This window comes from Aspergillus brunneoviolaceus (assembly GCF_003184695.1).
Source record: "Aspergillus brunneoviolaceus CBS 621.78 unplaced genomic scaffold BO95scaffold_41, whole genome shotgun sequence".
NCBI classification, from domain to species: Eukaryota; Fungi; Ascomycota; class Eurotiomycetes; order Eurotiales; family Aspergillaceae; genus Aspergillus; species Aspergillus brunneoviolaceus.
The window spans coordinates 16,202-34,607 of NW_020290771.1; the positions used below are offsets into that span (position 1 = coordinate 16,202).

The window sequence follows — 18,406 nt, forward strand, 5'->3', positions numbered from 1 at the left end:
AAATTTTCTTTTATAATAGCGATACTAGCGGAAGTAACTGCAGACCAAGGCCGGATATTGGAATTCATATAAGACCGACTGTTCTCGGAAACTATTTGCGGGCTATTTTATGTGACACTCCAACTAACTCCTCGGAGACTAGAACATGCATGGAGGCAATGACTACCTTCGAAGTCGATATTACAGCCCTAGTTTCACTCACCACTCGCTATCTACATATCCAGCCTCAAAGTCGGTAACCGTGTTTGTCATCGACGGGAACCCCACGCAGCTTCCTCTCATACTCCGCCAATGTTCTCTGTACCATGTCCTCGACATCAAAGTTCCAGATCTTGTACGAACGATCTCTGATCTCTTCGAAACACGTCTCGGCCTTGGTCCAGCGTCGAGGATCAGCCCATTCAGACTGGTGGTATAGATCACACACCCGCCGACTACTATTGACCAGCCATTGGGTTCGTGGCCGACGCACCGAGTCGAAGGTCTCGAATGCAGTTTGCATTGCCTTCACAGGGTCTTTCGTTGCTGTTTTGTAGACATGTCCGAGGAGTACATTAAGACACAGAGCATCTTCCACCTGAAAACACACCAAGCGTCAGAATAAGATCAATTATGATCAGGGGATCACTCACCCCTAGGCAGGCACCTGCACCGTGGTGCGGGCTCGAGGCATGCGCAGCATCCCCTGCAATACACACTCGGCCAGTACAGTATACTGGAGCTGGAAATTCAGCCAAATCAAATAGTCCCCAGGTCATCAGTGTGTCTGGAAGCAAGCGAACCAGCGAGCGCACGGTAGGATGCCACTTGGCGAGTAATGACTCGACGTCCTCGCGGCGACCCTGAGTGACCATGTTACTCTGGTCCGGCCAAGGCTCAGGGTCTGACACGAAGATGGCTACATTTAGGGCGGCATTGTTAGCCACAGGGTAGTGAGTCAGATGTGCCCCGGGGCCAACGTGGTGATGAAAGTTGTGCGCTTTCCACCGGCCAAGCACTTCAACCGCGCGGCTCATAGACACTAGGCCACGATATGCAACATGCTGTGTGTATTGAGCGTGTGAAGCGCCGTGATCAGGACCGAAAAGATACTTCCGAACGCGGGATTTGACCCCGTCGCAACCGATGACTATAGTGTAACTCTGGTAAGCGTCCCGCACGGCGAAGGCAGACCAGCCGTGAGATCGTATACAAACATACCGGCATGAGCTTCGGCGCTGGTTCCATCGGTGAAAGTGAGTATGACAGGACCTGTTGGCTGATCTTCCAGCATGACTAGACGCTTTCCGAACTCGATCAGCCCAGGGGGCATCTCGCTGACAAGCTCCTCGAGGAACTGATCTCGACGACAGCCAGTGAACCCAGCGCCTCCAATCTGAGCTAAAGGGCGTTGGTAGGTTGCGTTGTGTCCATCGTGAAGGTTGTAGCCGTCGATCCAGCGGAGATAGTCGTCAGCCTCATTCTCATCTGAGACGGAAACTGCACCACAGCGCTTTAGAGCTGCCACAATTCCGGTATCTATGAGCTCCACTAGAGACAGATCTATCAGATGAAGATGAATTGACACTCAAATGGGGTGGCCGTGTCGACGTACTGCAGCGACGCGCGCAGGCCGAAAATGCAATGCCAGCCCCAATCTCGCGGAAGCTCGCGGCTTGTTCATAGACTCGTACAGAGATCCCCTGCTGCACAAGTCCTCGAGCGAGGATGATACCGACGATGCCACCACCCACAACAGCAATTTGCGGACTGGTGTGCGGTGCCATGTCTCCTTTTCCCTCCTGTCGGTGGTTGGCAACACCAGAGCGGGTAGTTGGACTCATTCGGTTTGATGATCAGGCTCCTGGGTTTAGGCAGGCCATTATTGAACTGAGAATACAAGGCTAATATTTGCCTCGTCAGGTACATTCGGAAGATACTACACGGGGGTCAGTCGCGGAGACTAAGGCAGATATATCAAGATATTGTCCGAAGAAAGACCAGAAAAGTCGCCGGGCCCGGGGAAAGAGATAGGGCGAGGAACATCTGCCACAGCTGATATCAGACATGCCAGAGGAGTCTGATGGGCAGGTAGTCAGGATATAGCCACAGTCGGCCTGCAGTTGCGCTTGCAATGGGGAGAAAAGTCAAGCCTCAAGCCAGCCATCTATCGTTTCCTTGTTGATGTCCTCCTGCCCGCCCACCACAAGACAATCCCACAATGACCTGCCTGAACAACCATCTCAGCCCTCAGATTCTGCTGTGGGGCTCATTGGCGCTCTCATTCAATGCATCGACGCTTGAGCACCTGTGTGCAGTGCTTAGGCAACACGAAGAGAATTTTTGGCTTGCTGATGTTCTGAAGACGCTTCCTCACGCCTGCAGAACCGTGCTCGCCTCCATCCCCGCTAACATTATCCACCGGGCAACAGGAGACCAAGCACTCAGGCTGTTAAGGGAGCTAGAGGAGCTCTTCAGGGGCAATCGCCCCATTGAAACTGCTATACCGCTACCGCTGCCTAACAGCGTGCTACTCCCTTTGGTGGTCATAGCTCAGTTGGCCCAGTATTGTCAGTATCGGCATCAAAGGGGTCCAGAGGCGAAGACTACACAGACTCTGGGGCTCTGCACGGGGTTACTCAGCGCCTTTGCTGTGTCGAGCTCTCAGAGCACCGAGGAATTGCATATACATGGTGCTGCAGCTGTGCGCTTAGGCCTACTGATTGGGCTCATGGTCGATAGCCAGGATGCCAGCTTAGGACTGGGGCGATTTCAATCCCTGAGTGCAGCCTGGAGTACTCCCGAGGGAGAAAATGAGCTGGCAGACATCATCCGGAACTTTCCACATGTACTGTACAATGGCTGGTCCCCAGATTCCACTGATCACGCTAAACTAACGTACTGCGGTTTTCCAAAGGCCTATATCTCAGTCTACTACGATGAAAAGCGCGCCACAGTCACAAGCGCTCCGCAAAGCATACCGGCTCTGGTACGTCGGCTTGAGAGTGCAGGAATCGCCGTGTCTGAGATCGGCCTGTACGGACGATTTCATTCTGCAGACAATGAAGGACTGATAGATTCACTTACCACCTTCTGCGATTGCCACGCGGAGTTTCAACTCCCAGATGCTTCTACGCTCAGACTTGTGTCCCGATCTAATAACAGCACCGCAGCTATCCTGACAGATGGGTCCTTACATGTTCATGCGCTCCGGGCCATTCTGGTGGAGTCCTCACAGTGGTACCAGGCTTTCTCTGCCACAGTGAGCGCGAACAATCACGACAAGAGGGTGCAGGTTCTAGACTTCGGGCCCGAACGAAGCATTCCGCCATCATTAGCTGTGAAAGGTCGGCTGAATATGCAAGTTTTGTACCTCCCAGATCAGAAAACGCCGAGTAGGACGGACCAGCAGCCTGAGCGTATGTGGCAGGATAACGACATAGCAGTTGTTGGAATGGCATGCAAAGTCCCCGGCGCCAATAGCATCGAGGAGTTCTGGGAATTGTTACTCCGGGGTCAGTCGCAGCACCAGGAGATCGGCCCCGGCACTGGAACCTCAGGCCGTTTTTACTTTGGCGACACACAGTTCCGCACCAGTGCAGACCCGAATATGACCCGCAAGTGGTTCGCGAATCTCATCGACGGCCATGACCAATTCGATCATCGTTTCTTCAAGAAAAGTGCCCGGGAAAGTGCCGCGATGGATCCACAGCAGCGCCATATCCTACAGGTCGCCTACCAGGCACTCGAACAAAGCGGCTACTTCCAACATGAAGACGAGAATCGCGATACTCACGTCGGATGCTTCATCGGTGCATGCTTGAACGATTACGAAAATAACGTAGCCTGCCATATCGCCAACGCCTTCACTGCAACAGGGAATCTGCAAGGTTTTCTGTCGGGCAAAATCTCCCATTTCTTCGGCTGGACCGGACCAGGTCTCACCATAAACACAGCTTGCAGCTCTTCCTTGGTCGCAGTGCATCAAGCCTGCCAGGCGATACTGGCGGGAGATTGCGTGGCAGCGCTTGCCGGTGGGTCGCACATCTTGACCTCAGCGGAGTGGTTTCAGAACTTAGCAGCAGGCTCATTCCTTAGTCCAACCGGTCAGTGTAAGCCATTTGATGAGAAGGCAGACGGCTATTGTCGGGGAGAAGGGGTTGGGGCTGTTGTTCTTAAACGGATGAGTCGGGCGCTCGCAGATGGAGATTCCATTCTGGGAGTCATCGCGGCAACTGCGGTGCAGCAGAACCAAAACTGCTCTCCGATATTCGTGCCAAATACTCCATCATTGAGTGATCTATTCACCAGGGTTATGGCCAAAGCCGGGGTCACTCCATCGCAGATCTCAGTGGTCGAAGCTCATGGTACTGGGACGGCAGTGGGAGATCCAGCCGAGTATGGCAGCATTCGCAAAGCTTTAGGAGGTTCACATCGCGGGTTAGGACCGGACCTGATGGTTTCTTCGGTGAAGGGGCTCATTGGTCACCTGGAGTGTACTTCCGGCATAATGAGCTTGATCAAAGTACTACTCATGATGATTAAGGGGGCATTGCCACCCCAGGGTAGCTTCACCGCCGTTAGCACAGCCCTGGAGGCTTCACCGGAGGATCGAATCTTCATCCCGACCCAGGATCGTCCGTGGCAGACAGACTTTCGTGCAGCCTTGATCAACAATTATGGCGCTTCGGGATCCAATGCGTCTGCAGTGGTCGTGCAAGCCCCGATTCAAAGTCGAATACAGAAGGCTAGAGCAACGGTTCAGCCTGGGATCAAGTATCCATTCTGGATCAGTGGATCGGACAACAAAGCTCTTCACCGCAACGCGCAGGCCTTTCAAAGATATCTCGCAAAGTTGGGACCGAACGCTTCGCTCGCCAATGTCTCATTTAATTCTGCCCACCAGGGTAATCGCACCCTGGGCTCAAGACTAATCTTCGCAGCCAGCTCATCGGAGGAGTTGGACGACCGCCTGAAGAAGTTTGCTCAAGTGAAGGACGATGCAGACCGCTGCTTTGGAGCACCGGGATCAACTCCCAACCTGATATTGTGCTTTGGGGGTCAGACCTCCTCCTACGTGGGGTTGGACACTCAGGTATACGAGAATGTTGCCATCTTTCGCCTTCATCTTGACCACGTCGATGCCGTTGCCCAGTCTCTAGGATGTACAACGATCTTTCCTGGCGTTTTTCGCCGCGAAGCGATAACAAACATAGTTGAGCTCCAGGTGATGCTTTTCGCCGTTCAATATGCTTGTGCACGCAGCTGGTTGGACTCCAAGATCAAGCCCTCTGCCTTAGTGGGCCACAGCTTCGGCGAGCTCACAGCCCTGTGCATTTCCGAGGTCTTGACAGTGGAGGATACTTTAAAGATGATTGTGCGACGCTCCACTTTAGTGCGTGATCGCTGGGGACCTGATAAAGGTGCTATGCTTGCGGTGGAAGGCGATCTCAATGTGGTTACTGAAGTCCTCGCCATGGCCAACAGTAAAAGCTCGGACCAGCCGGCCTCAATCGCATGCTACAACGGACCAAGGAGCTTTACTGTGGCTGGTCCGGTTCGCGTTATTGATGCCGTGGCTGCAGAACTCGCCGGTACCCAGTCCCTCAGATGCAAAAAATTGAATGTTACAAATGCGTTTCATTCTGTGCTGGTGGATGTGATTTTCAAGGACCTCGAGCAAAGTGCCGAGGATTTGGTATTTCACAGACCCAAGATCCCCATCGAGTTCGCCACAGAAGGGGTCACGGATGAATCCAAACTAACCGGGCAATTTGTGGCGGACCATATGCGTAACCCTGTCTACTTCTACCAAGCTGTCATGCGGTTGAAGAGGCGATATGGTTCATCCCAGTGTGTCTTCCTCGAGGCAGGCACAAACTCCACTATCACCTCGATGGCGGCTCATGCCCTGGCTGGGGCTCCAGGCGTCCATAGCTTCCATGCCGTGAACATTGCCAACTGTGAGGATGGATGGAACAGATTGACCGAGAGCATCGTTTCGCTGTGGAAATTAGGCCTGAACGTCCAACACTGGGCTCATCACAAGAAACAAAGCACGCTGCAAGTTGACGTCAAGCCTTTGTTTCTACCTCCGTACCAGTTCGATCCAGAAAGTCGCCATTGGATGACATTAAAATCACCAATTGAGGCACCACCGGCAACAAAGGATGACCCAGTAGCTCGAGAGAAGGCGCTGGCTTTTGTTGGTTACACAGATGGCTCGATTGAGAGGCAGGCATTGTTCGAAATCAACACCACCACAGAAAAATACAAACAGCTTCTGAATGGGCACGTCACAATCGACACTGCGCCCATTCTCTCAGCGACACTCCAAATTGGATTTGTACTCGATGGGATAGGGATCATGTACTCAGGGATCCAGACACAGCAACGCCAGCCACAGATTCATGACGTCGAATACGTATCGCCAGTTTGCGCCAATGGTAGTCAAAAGACGTACATCGAGATCAGCCCAGACACAGTGGGTGAATTTCAGTGGACATTCAAAGTATTTAGCCGAACTCGAAATGATTCTACAGCCAACGAAATGCTGCATACCAAAGGCAAGATAGCATTGACATTTCCCGAAGATTCTGATCTGAGGCGTCAGCTTATCCGCTTTGAGAGATTGTTCCAACACGCTCGCGCGCTGGACTTGCTGGAAAGCCCCAGGGTTACCGAGACGCTTGCCAATCGAACAATCTACCGCATCTTTTCGGATATTGTGGATTACGGGGCTGAATTTCGGGGACTGCAGAAGCTGACCGTTCAAGGCAACGAAACTGCCGGTCACATCATTCGCCTGAGCCAAAACCCTCGCTTGTGGTTCGACCCCCATCTTGCCGACACTTTCTGCCAATTGGGCGGTTTGTGGATCAATTGTTTCACTGACCGAGATCCCGGCTATGTCTACCTTGCAAATGGCATTGATCAGTGGTTGCGGGCCCATCCAACCAGTACACGAGTCAACAGCTTTCATGCCTATGCAGTGCATCAGCGTCCATCAGAACAGGCCTCCCTAACCGATGTGTTTGTCTTCAATGGCGTGGACGGAACCCTGGTAGAGGTCATATTAGGAATCTCCTATGTCAAGATTCCCAAGGCATCCATGACGAAGCTGCTCACCTCTCTCACAGAGCCGTCATGGCTGCCTGCGTCCCTGAGATCCAATGCTAGGCCGAATAATTCTTCAATTTTAACTCAGGCATTTGACTTAGACGGGGGCAACTCAGACCACCGTGCTCATTCCTCAACAGAAACAGGGAACCCAATGCCAGGTCATGCACGGCCAGAGCCGCTATCGCAAAAGTGTCACGATAAGCCCACTGGGTGGAAATTAGCTGACGTAACAGAAACAGTGAAGGGGATTATCGCAGAGTTGTCGGGACTGGATGTGAAAATGATCGGGGACAACAGTATGATGGCTGACTTGGGCATCGACTCCCTTGCTGGCATGGAGATGATCCACGAGATAGAATCTGCTCTCAGAATGACGCTTCCGCAGACAGATGTCCTACAAGTGGTTGACATGCCGAGCTTGATGGCTTGCATCATTCGAGAGTTAGGTATCGAGACAATGGACGGTGACACCGATGAACCAAGTGCCATCTCTTCTTTCGACGAAGATGCCACAGACCACACAAGTAGCAGTATGAGCAGTGCATTCTCCGAGTCTTACCTACAAGACGAACTTGAGAAGGGCTCGGAAACAAATCTTCTTTCTTTGTTGCCATTCGAGAATGTGACGAGTGCTTTCAGCGAGACAAAAAGGATCACCGACAGTCGCATTGAAGAGATGGGAGATGTCGCCTATGTCGCTCAATCACTTCCACTGCAAAATCAACTTACCGTCGCATTGACCATTGAGACATTCGAAAAATTGGGTGCAGGATTCCATAATGCCAGCTCTGGCACCCAGCTTTCGCGAATCCCGCACCGCAGCGAGCATAAGCGATTCGTGGCACATTTATACAAGATGCTGGAAACTGAAACTCAAATCATCAAGATAGACGATGACAGGATCACACGAACAGCTGTGCCACTCCCAGGACGGCACAGCAAAGAGATATACAAAGAGCTCCTCAGCAAACATTCCAGCCAGCAGTCGGCAACGGAGCTGATTCAGTATGCCGGGCATGCTCTAAGCCAGGTATTAATGTGTGAAACGGATGGAGTGAAACTGCTATTCGGACAAAAGGAGGGCCGCGACCTGCTCAGTCGATGGTACGCAGAATGGCCGTTGAATCGAGCACTCATCACCCAGGTGGAGGATCTTCTTAGTCGACTCTGTGAGACAATAAAGCGCCGGTCCAGCGCGATAGATCTAGGCAAACAAAGCCCACTTCGCGTCTTGGAAATGGGAGCGGGCACCGGCGGAACAACAAAGCGCATTGTGCCGCTGTTGGCGCAATCAGGCATACCGGTCGAATATACCTTCACAGATCTGTCCCCTTCCCTGGTAGCGACAGCACGAAAAACTTTCGGAAAGCAGTATCCTTGGATGACATTCCGTACCCATGACATTGAGAAGGAACCAGAGGAGGACCTAGAAGGCAGGCATCATATTGTGATTGCGAGTAATGCTATTCATGCAACCAAGTCCTTGTGTGTAAGCACAGCGAACGTGCGCAAAGCGCTGCGGTCAGATGGATTGCTGGTCATGATAGAGATGACACGCCCGCCATGGTGGGTTGATCTAATATTTGGGATGTTCGAGGGCTGGTGGCTTTTTGAAGATCAACGAGAGCACGCATTGGTGCATGAGGCGGCATGGAAGAAGCATCTTCAGGCTGCTGGGTATGGCTATGTCGCATGGACAGACGGTGACAGGCCCGAGACTCAGATTCAAAAAGTGATCCTCGCGGCGGCTGATACAGCGACACGGTGAGTGCTATCGAACTGCATGCGCGTCTATGTCTGTATTCCTTTTCATAGAGATTTTACAATATATTCTAAAGCATTTTGTTGAATGATTAGACACGAATCAATATCAGATTCGCGAAGAATCCCACCATCGGCCGACTGCGCAGCCCGCGAGGTAACTGTGTCACAGTACGTTCAGGACCTTACACAAGGGTTCGAAGAAGCAATGCGACACCCTTCTGGGAGCAAAGTGACTCTCTCAAGGCCAACCGGCAGATGTGTCCTGATAACCGGTGGCACTGGAGGGTTGGGGGCACACCTGGTGGCGGAGGCGGCTTTACGCGGTGACGTGGCACAGGTCATCTGTCTCAACCGTTCTGATAAGCGTCAGACAGCGCGACCGAGGCAGATTCAAGCCTTGCTCAAGCGGGGCATTGTTCTCCCTTTCGACGCCCAGGCTAAGATACAGGTTTTCGAGGCGTCAACAGACATGGCTCGGTCGAAGACATTGGGCCTGACAAGTGAAACATACCAGTTTCTGGTTAAACATGTGACGCACATTGTGCACAATGCATGGTTAATGCATGCCAAATGGCCTGTCCGGCGATTTGAGCCACAGTTGCGCATCATGGCTCATCTGCTGGAGCTGAGTGGCGCGATTTCATGCCAGCGACCCAAAGACTGCCCAGTCAGCTTCCAGTTCATCTCTTCTATCGCCACTGTTGGCCACCATCCGATCAGGACCAACACACCTATTGTACTCGAGGACCGTGTCAACATCGACAGTGTCCTTCCCACGGGCTACGGCGACGCCAAGTATATTTGTGAACGAATGGTCGATGCAACACTTCACCGACATCCGGAACGCTTCCGGGCCACCATCGTACGCCTAGGCCAGATTGCCGGTAGCACAATCAACGGGTATTGGAATCCATTCGAGCATGTGCCGTTTCTGCTCAAGTCGTCCCAGACATTGGGCGTGCTGCCTGACCTACCGGGGACGATGGGGTGGACGCCGGCGGATGACATTGCGCGGGGTCTGCTTGAAATTTTGTGCCAGCCCGAGACGCTCTCACTGTACCCAGTGTATCACATTGAAAATCCCGTTCGTCAGCGATGGGCGGAGGTCCTGGCGGTGATCGCAGTGGAGATGGGCATTTCGCAGGATAACAGTAGAATTCTCCCCTTCTCAGAATGGATCGATCGCGTGAAGCACTGGCCACGTCAGGAAGACAACAATGCGCAGGGAGCAAATCCAGCGTACTTGCTGGTGGACTTTCTAGAGTCCAACTTCATCCGCATGAGTTGTGGAGGTCTTCTGATGGGCACAGCCAAGGCCAGAGAGCATTCCCCAACTCTGGCTCGACTGGGACCAGTTGATGAGAGTCTAATCCGGAGGTTCGTGAGGAGTTGGAGAAAAACGGGGTTTTTGGCTTGATGAACAGTCAGAGACTATAAATTGATTGAATGATCAATTTTTTGTGAAATGAATGATGTGGAAGCAGAATGAATGGGGAGAAAGACAGGAAGACAAGTGCCGGGGAGGCGGACAGAATTCCGGCCTGAGGCAGCAGATGCATATAAACAACAATCCCGAGCATCGAGTAACGTTAATGCACAGAGTACAAAGTACATATGAGAAGCCTGGTTTTACAGTGTAGTATAGAGTAACCATTTGGCTCATTCTTGGAGTTAATGACAGCTAATCTCTTTGTCCGAGCCTAAATTAGTAAGTATACAATGACCAGCACCACCTTCTGAAGCTAACGCTCAACACACTGAAGCATGCCACATAGAGGTCGGAATGTGTATCCATGTTGTCAATCTTCAGTTAAAATGTAGCGCGTCGTTCATACACACTCCTATTAGCTACTATTGTGTTATTTCCAACCAACCCATACCTTGATAGCTAATGAAACCATTTCTTGAGTCTACGGGATCGTCTCACCATCATCCAATCCACTGATTTGAGGCAACGTCTGGAAAAAAAGACTCCCAATCAAAATCAGGCCCCAACTCCAGTCCCTGGGTGCCGTCGAACTCCATCGCCGTAACAGCGGTAAAATCTGGTGATGATACTGAGTCGCCATGCTCTCTAGTTTGTAGCATAGTGTTGCAAAGCTCCAGACTGTCCCTGGCCGCCCGCGCCACCTCTATCTCTACTGCCTTGCCTCTTTCAACAGCTTCGACCTGGGCAAGAGTCATGCAGAGGAACATGTGATTCTTGACATTTGTTTCTCCTTGACGAATCCGATCTTCGGACAAAGCGATCAGATCCCGCACCACTTGCTTGAGAAACTCCCGGTACTGGCGAGTCCGATAGAGCGTACTATTTAGACGCTGGGTTTCCGCGTGCGCGAGAAGTTCGAGGCTAATCGCCGAGGTAGCACATCGTATCCCCTCTCGGAAAGGCCCTCCACCCGTCACCATCAGCCGTGCGAAGAGTGGATCTGGCTCTGGAGAGACAAGCGCGAGTGCCGCATCAAGACTGAGCTTTAGTGAGTAGTGGAAGAGCGGGTTACTGCGCGCCTGGTTGCTGAAGTAGTAATGCAACGGGATCATGAATCGACGGGCGAGATAGTCTAGGAGATTCCGATGAAAAGCTGCTAAGGACTGGTGATTACATCCTTGAAGTGCGTCTGTCAATTCCGAACTGAGTGCTAGTACTTGCTCATAGGATTTCTCGGAGTGAAGACCACTCAGAAGATTGACAATCCGAAGACGGATGGGCAGCGACCGGATTAAGGCTAGCTGAATTGAGGTCTCCGTAACTCTTTCTCGCGGTAGGGGTTGAGCCGCCGACTCGCTCAGCTGATCGTCATTGAAATTGGAAGGTTGCTCAGTATCGAAATCATCAAACGAGATTCGTGGAGGCATCCACGAGTCGAGGGATGCCTGAACAACAAACTCGAGAATGGTGTACCACAACCGACGTCGCAGTTCGGAATCTAGCACTGACTTCGTCGGGAGATGTTTCGGGTCACGGTGTAGTCCTATCTGCATGGCAGTGTGAACCATAGATCCCATCGAGATCCAGATCGTATCTCCTCCGATGGAAAACAGTTGGCGTGCAAGAATTGTCAAACAAGATATTTGCAACCCTGGAATGTCCAATCTATCTTTCTCGAGGGGCCCGGCAAGCCAGGCCTGAGCTGCATATATCCAATTTTGTACGCGGCCCATATTGTGGAGGGCCGCGGCTCTGTCTCCATGGTCATACAGAGTTGAGCCTATGCCAATGACCAGGAGAACTTTCAGGCGTAAAGTTGGTGTAATACCTTCCGGTTCATCCCAATAACTGCGGTATTCTGCCCGGAAAGTGGGAATATGGAGTATTCGCTGCCTGCTTGCACCATCCCCTTCAGTAACGATTTCTTATGGTTGGTCGAAGTCAAGATTGCGGTGATACGTACGTTGATTCAAAGGTGGAGAGATATAGCTCGACCATGGCATCTGCCGTCTCGCGAGCAGGAGATACCGACGCAAGTCCTGCAGGCAGAACGCCTCGAGAAGGGCGACCAATCTTAATGCTCCTTGCCCGATTTTTGCATCTGCGCAAAAAATCCCCCGCCTGGGAGACCAAGATTGAGGCTTCGGAACTGGGAAATGATATTTGCGTGATATCTACTGGCTTGCTCATAATCTCACTATAACACGCAATGATCGCCTTGAACTCGTCGGCGGCGCCCATCCAACGACTTCGCCCCCAATCCCTAGATTTGTTGAGGACGGACTGCCATTCCTGTGTCCCTGCAGGAGATGGATGGGAGCGGGAGGTCCCTATACCAGAGTCTGACGGGACATGAAGAGTTGGACTATTGGTGAGACGGGTTCCTGTGACGACGAGTTCTTCGAGCTTCTGCACGCGGTGCACAAGCTCATGCAATGTAGGTCCATCAGTTGAGGAAGAGGCTGACCTAGCATGAGCATCAGGTGCTGAAGGTACTGCAGGTGCTGCAGCTGATAGAGACGCAGAAGCTCCGATTCTGAAACAATGTTGACCAGGAAGCTGAAGGGCCTTCCCGGGAGCGTTAGTTGTTGTTGTTGTCGTTGTTGTTGGAGGCGGATGGGGGGTCAGTGGTGGTGCTGGTGGTGGTGGTGGACTCGCATTGGTATTAGGTGAAGAGCTAACTGGGGAGCCATGTGACGAGAAGCTATAAGCTGTATAGATACAAGAGGTTCCATGACGCTGACATTGTGCGCATGGAATTTTATGGTCACACTTGATCTTTCGACGACGACATTCCCGGCAGGCCAGGGCGGGTCTGCGGCGTCGACGCAGCTGGGCCGGTTGCTGCTGGCTCTGCATGCGGGGCAGAGACCGATCTGTGATCTGAGAAGTACAGCAGCATGCCACAGAATGTCACAGCATGGAGCAATTTGAAAGAGCGAAAGAGGCTGCAGGAATGACCGGAGTATGTGGAAGAGAGAGTAAGAAAGAGGAGGAGATGACGGCAAATTCCCGCTTATCTCCGTCTTCAACGTTTCCCGCTTTCCGCTTTCGGAAAAAGCTCCGTCTTGCTCCGTCTTCGGCCGAGTGACCCTATTCAAGGCATGCAAGCCACACATTTTGGAGGTACCAGCTCCGAGGGGGTCAGAATTTAGTGCGAGGGGTCCAGGAATCATATGTTTACGTATACTGTGACCCCTTGGAATAACTAACAGTACTTTTTAGCCATTTGAAAGCGTTCTGACCCCCTCGGAGCTCTTTTTAATCCCATATTATTTAAGATAAACTTTTAAGCGTCTTTTTACATTGGGAATGTTAAGGTTTTTGGGGGCCGAAGGTTCTTACATGAAAGTTTATTAGAAAATGTCTTTAATTATTCTTTTACATCGGGATTATTGGGGGCTATGATCATCATTTCTAAGATAGCCATATAAAAAGTAAAGAAGGTTAGAAAAAATCTAAGTCACTCTGACTCTCTATAAAGTCACGTGTTTCAGCTTTTCTGACCCCTCGGAGCTGATAGCCCCACAAATTGTGCCATGGAAACCTGCATCGTCCATTTGTCAGTCTAAGCTAAAAGCTTCGCTACTCATAATAACAGTAAATAAACTGAACACAAACACAGAGACTAGAAAACGCCCAAACAAGCCAATTAAACTGCCTGTGGCATTGTGCTTCCGGTGAGTGCCAGGGCTTCGTCGCCCCCATCATGAAACACATTATTGCTGTGCAGTTTCCCATCTACGCCGGTTATCTCTGGGAGACGGAACACCAGGCCATCTGGATTGATAGTCGGAGCGACGTATGCGCGGTTGATGAAGGGCTCCAGTATGCGAGCTTTGGCCCCAGTGATGGGGAATCGGATGTTGTCTCGGACGCGCTCGAGATATCGATCCATCATGGGAACATAATGCAGCCCGGACGAGGCGAAGCGTCGCAATAAGTGCGCATTGGGCTGAGTCTGAAGGTATTCCATGCACCGGACGTAGACCCAGCGTAGTTCGCGCTTCAGCTGGACCCGGTTGCCTGCCACTGTTTCGGTTTTTTCCCCTTGCAAGATGCCCAGAGCCTCCTTGGCCATGTCCATGCTCAGACACTGCGCGATAGATGCTGCTTCAAGAGCATTGTCATCCACCCCTTTGGAATGCAAATTCTCGGTGGCCAGAACTAGCACCGCACACCCAAGCGTATTGGCCGTGTGAACTCGATACTGAGTCATGAGCGTGGTCTTCGCCCTCAAAAGCCGGTATATGTCTGGAACCACCTTCTCAAAGTATTGGGTGAGCATTTGTCGCCAGAGACACATCTCGACAAACTCAATCTCACTCGGTGCCATGCCCTCTCCCAGCAACCCCCGCTTGCAGTCTTCCCATGTGTGACCCAGAAATTGATACGATCCATTCAAGAAGTCGCTGGGGGCGATCTGCACATCATCGGGGATGGCGGCAAACGCGACGTAGATCTGTTTCCAATAGTCCCCGCGCCGCAAGCCTGCTCCCCAATGTACCCACCAGCTGAGCACGTCACGCATGATGTACAGGCTCACCTCGTCGGCGTCCGAGTCGTTCTTCCCACTAGTGATAACTCCATCGTCCTGGTGGCGGTCCGGTGCCATCTCAAGGTACTCATCGATCCGCTTCACCACAGTAGACATGTCGAAGCAGGTGCAGGGAGGAGGGCATGTGTCTCCTACTGTTTTCTCAAGAATTAGCAACTGGTTTTCTCATGGAGTGGAGGCACGAAAAAAGCACGGCTTCCTTACACACGGAATATAGAGGCATCGCCTCCTCGCTGATCTCCACGCCATATCTGGCGCTTCCATGCTGCTCACTGTCAGCCGCACGGTCGCTGGGTGAAGGACGTCTCATTTCGCAGATGTGCATATTGTACCGCAGAGGGGCGGAACCAAGGACGTGGCCATCGCCGAAGTAATGTTTGATGGTTTCCCACATCCCCTTGGTGGTGAGTGGCGTCATGATGGGTAAGATGCTTGACTTGGGACCTTGATAGATCAACCCTATGAAGATGGTAACGAAGAGTTCAGGGGAGTACGGGAATGAATGCTTTCTGATTTACGCCCCATTGATCATACGTAGTTTAGCTTTCTTCGATTTATGTTGACCAAGTTCATCCCGTCAAGACACCGACTCCGCACCTGTCAAGTTGTTACCTGTCGTGGTTCGCGAAAGCATGTTGAAAACATTCCACGGAATGTAAACTCTGGAGTCTATACATCGTTCTCTCATAAGTGCGGAGATTTTTGTTCTTCGAAGATACTTGGGATGAAATCGGCTACTATCTGGCCCCGGCTTGACTCCAATTCTCCGAGATCGGCGACGGCGACTTTACCTGGACAATTCTTTAGTCTCCGCCATCGTCTCTTCTTGCTTGAAAAAATTTGGAACTTTGCTTGGGAATAGTTGTCTATTAGCGTGAATCTCGAACAATGGTTGTCGGCTCATGGGCGAGAGCTTCTCTTCAGGCCCTGCACACAAGTCTGCAGGCTCGTGTTCCAGAGTCCGCGTTATACTTTCTAAAACAGTGAGAAGCGAAAGTATACTGTCATCCTTGGTTCCAAAGGGAATGAGATCCGCCGCGCCATCCGTAGCAGATCCAGCAGGCCTTGGGGCTTCGGAATCTGCAAGTATACTGACCGGACTCAGTGGTCCTTTAATCCAACAGTTGAGTTCCTGTCCCGCATCGGTCAGTGCCCTTCCCTCACCGGCTCGTTCCCAAAGATATTGCGATGCCGTAGTTATAGCCCCAAGAGATCGTCGAACGACAACCCCAATGATTTCTGCTTTCGTTTCCCCGAATAGCTCGAAGGTGCCCACCGAGACTGCAATGGCCGATAAGGCCTCCGTCCGACTCGGATTAATGGAACTGTTGAGCCTTCGAACGGCTGACAATAGGATACGGATGGTCATGGCAAAGAGTAGAAGCGCCTTACGGGCATTATCATCGACGCTGTGCGCGTCGCAGTGCATAAAGGCTTTCCACGGCAATTTCGCGGTTTGCACGCCACGCAGAACTGACTCGACGGAGGGTTCTCCAGCGTATTGATCATGGGCCGAATGGAGCTCTTGCAAACGGTACAACAGTCTGATAAGTTGTGGCAAGCACAGACAGCCCGAAGTCCCACGGGTGAACAGACTCTCAGAAGATATGGAGGAGGCACGAGAGTGGCCAGATGTCGGTGCATACGAGGAGTTGGGCATACACGGCTGTCCCGTTGCATCGTTGCTGGTAGATAGGTTGGCATTCCCTATGGCTTGCATGGCCTGGCATTGACCGAAAGACAATATAAAGCAAGGTTAGCCTGGGTATAGCAGGCACTTAATTGAACCTGGTTTGGCCGGCGCTCACCTGATCTAGGCAACCCTGATTCCCAAACGCTGAAGCCCCATCTGTACGCATGCACTCAATGTAACTCTGGTCCATCTCGAGTAACATATCATGACCCATATTATCCTTGGGAATGCCGCCTTCTTCAAAGGCAATCCCACTATCGAAGATGTGTGCCAGGTCAAAGTCGAACGTATTCATGCCTGATGCAGATTGAGACGAAGACCGTTGCCTAGCCTGCAATTGTTCCTGGCCGGGCCGGTTCCATTGCAGGGTGTCCGTTCCGCTGCTTCGACCAGTTGTATCTTCATCTACCCTGGTAGGTTGCTCCTTTTCCAGTTGTAGATTATGCTGTAACAGGGTCCGCTTGTTCTTGCTGCCCTTTGGCCGGCCTAGCTTGCCTGCGGGACTGTAATTGCACCCTTTCGGATACCATTGGCAAGCCATGCAAGGGTTTCCTCCACTACAACGGATCTTAGACTGACGACAGGTATCGCAGGCAGCAAGGGTCCGCCCTGGCGTCTTGGAATTCAGATTTCGTCCCACTGATTTCGCATCACGTTCAGCTACAAGCTGAGATTGCAGCTTGTGGGAGCTAGAGCCAGCAGAACGTTTGGAAGCCATTTCCGAGTATGAATAGAATTGCGTCCAAAGAGATTGATCCAGAGATAATCGATTACAACCTTGGATGGCAGAGGGTATCCGCGCCTTATGAAATATAAGAAATTAGTGCTGACACGATTAACTTAGCTTCACCACGCCATCCGCTGCGAAAGAATTGTTATTTTTGAAAGGATGGAGACCCCTGATGTGAAAGAGGAGATACGGCGCTAGCAATCATAGTACATATCTTACGTGAGAAAATATACAATGATACAACCATGCGAAGCAAGAACACACATTCTGCGATGAGAGATTCCAGCAGCCATTGATGCAAGTCCCAGCCTGCCAGACTCCCAGGCGCAGTTTGCCGGTGCAAATTGCAATCCGTGTCGCGGTGGGAGCTACTATGGGCCAAGCAGATAAGTGAACTTGAGTCTATAACTTGGAAAAATAGATCTTACCCCGTTTGAGCTTAGACTGAAGCTACCACGCGTAGACTCAGCACTAAGTAGCTAGCAGTGTGATTGTATGTCACTAATATATTGGAACGTGCGTCAAGGTCTCCTTTTCGCCGGAGCCCCGCAGGAACCTGGCGCATTGTCGATCCCATACGCCCTTTCACGCAGCTCTTGCTGGGAATAATGAACATGTCAGGGAAAAATTCAGTATGACGCAGGAAGAGTATCTCATGCTGAGGATATACGGAGTAGGCGCAGCGAAATCAGCGCCTTACCTATGATGCGGTCCGGATTGTCAGCTCATGGAGCAAGATTTGGTGCTAAGGGCGAAGACAGGTGCTTATCTGATCAAGGGAAGGAAACCGTGTTCCGAGATAGCTGGGGTAAGGGTCCAGACTCCAGACAGCCTGGTCTGTGGGGGATAATATAAAAAAGGTAATGGAGAGAAATACCCCGACTTCGGCCGAGAAAATGTGTCGGAGGCGGTCTTGGTTGCCTATTTGAGCGTCGGCCGAGGGTGTCGGCCGTTGTTAAGACCGGCATAGACCGAAAGTATTGCCCTACATACCACAGCTCTATAGACTAGCATCTCTTAAGATATATGTTCTGGCATTATGTCTCAAGAGCTGTGGACTTTGTGAGTTTATTCGTTTGTCATAGCATCTTCTATCACTCCTACTACACACTTGAGCCTCACGAAAACATG

General features: G+C 51.5%; 5 protein-coding genes across 5 annotated transcripts; 1 reads left to right on the forward strand and 4 right to left on the reverse strand.

Moving 5' to 3' along the window:
* Positions 1–226: 226 nt before the first annotated feature.
* On the reverse strand, positions 227–1,766 carry BO95DRAFT_464552 (FAD/NAD(P)-binding domain-containing protein; the record flags this gene model as incomplete). Its single annotated transcript, XM_025589069.1, has 4 exons — positions 227–577; positions 633–1,129; positions 1,201–1,530; positions 1,595–1,766. The coding sequence occupies 4 exons, from the start codon at positions 1,764–1,766 to the stop codon at positions 227–229; spliced, it is 1,350 nt and encodes a 449-aa protein (XP_025441293.1).
* Positions 1,767–2,200: 434 nt separating this feature from the next.
* Positions 2,201–10,282, forward strand: BO95DRAFT_474176 (uncharacterized protein; the record flags this gene model as incomplete). Its single annotated transcript, XM_025589782.1, has 12 exons — positions 2,201–2,827; positions 2,897–4,447; positions 4,475–4,504; positions 4,526–5,144; positions 5,181–5,278; positions 5,300–5,402; positions 5,424–5,446; positions 5,483–5,554; positions 5,582–5,638; positions 5,660–5,771; positions 5,796–8,865; positions 8,959–10,282. The coding sequence occupies 12 exons, from the start codon at positions 2,201–2,203 to the stop codon at positions 10,280–10,282; spliced, it is 7,686 nt and encodes a 2,561-aa protein (XP_025441294.1).
* A 512-nt stretch (positions 10,283–10,794) lies between these two features.
* Positions 10,795–13,153, reverse strand: BO95DRAFT_365320 (uncharacterized protein; the record flags this gene model as incomplete). The annotated part of the gene is made up of 2 exons (XM_025582693.1): positions 10,795–12,183; positions 12,254–13,153. 2 exons carry the CDS (start codon positions 13,151–13,153, stop codon positions 10,795–10,797), a joined length of 2,289 nt encoding a protein of 762 aa, XP_025441295.1.
* A 1,336-nt stretch (positions 13,154–14,489) lies between these two features.
* Positions 14,490–15,270, reverse strand: BO95DRAFT_331584 (uncharacterized protein; the record flags this gene model as incomplete). The annotated part of the gene is made up of 2 exons (XM_025581909.1): positions 14,490–14,980; positions 15,057–15,270. Coding segments are annotated over 2 exons (705 nt in total), but the record flags the coding sequence as incomplete, so codon positions are not given.
* Positions 15,271–15,964: 694 nt separating this feature from the next.
* BO95DRAFT_464556 (Zn(II)2Cys6 transcription factor domain-containing protein) lies at positions 15,965–17,263 on the reverse strand (the record flags this gene model as incomplete). Its single annotated transcript, XM_025589070.1, has 3 exons — positions 15,965–15,984; positions 16,017–16,575; positions 16,661–17,263. The coding sequence occupies 3 exons, from the start codon at positions 17,261–17,263 to the stop codon at positions 15,965–15,967; spliced, it is 1,182 nt and encodes a 393-aa protein (XP_025441297.1).
* Between the last annotated feature and the right edge of the window lie 1,143 nt (positions 17,264–18,406).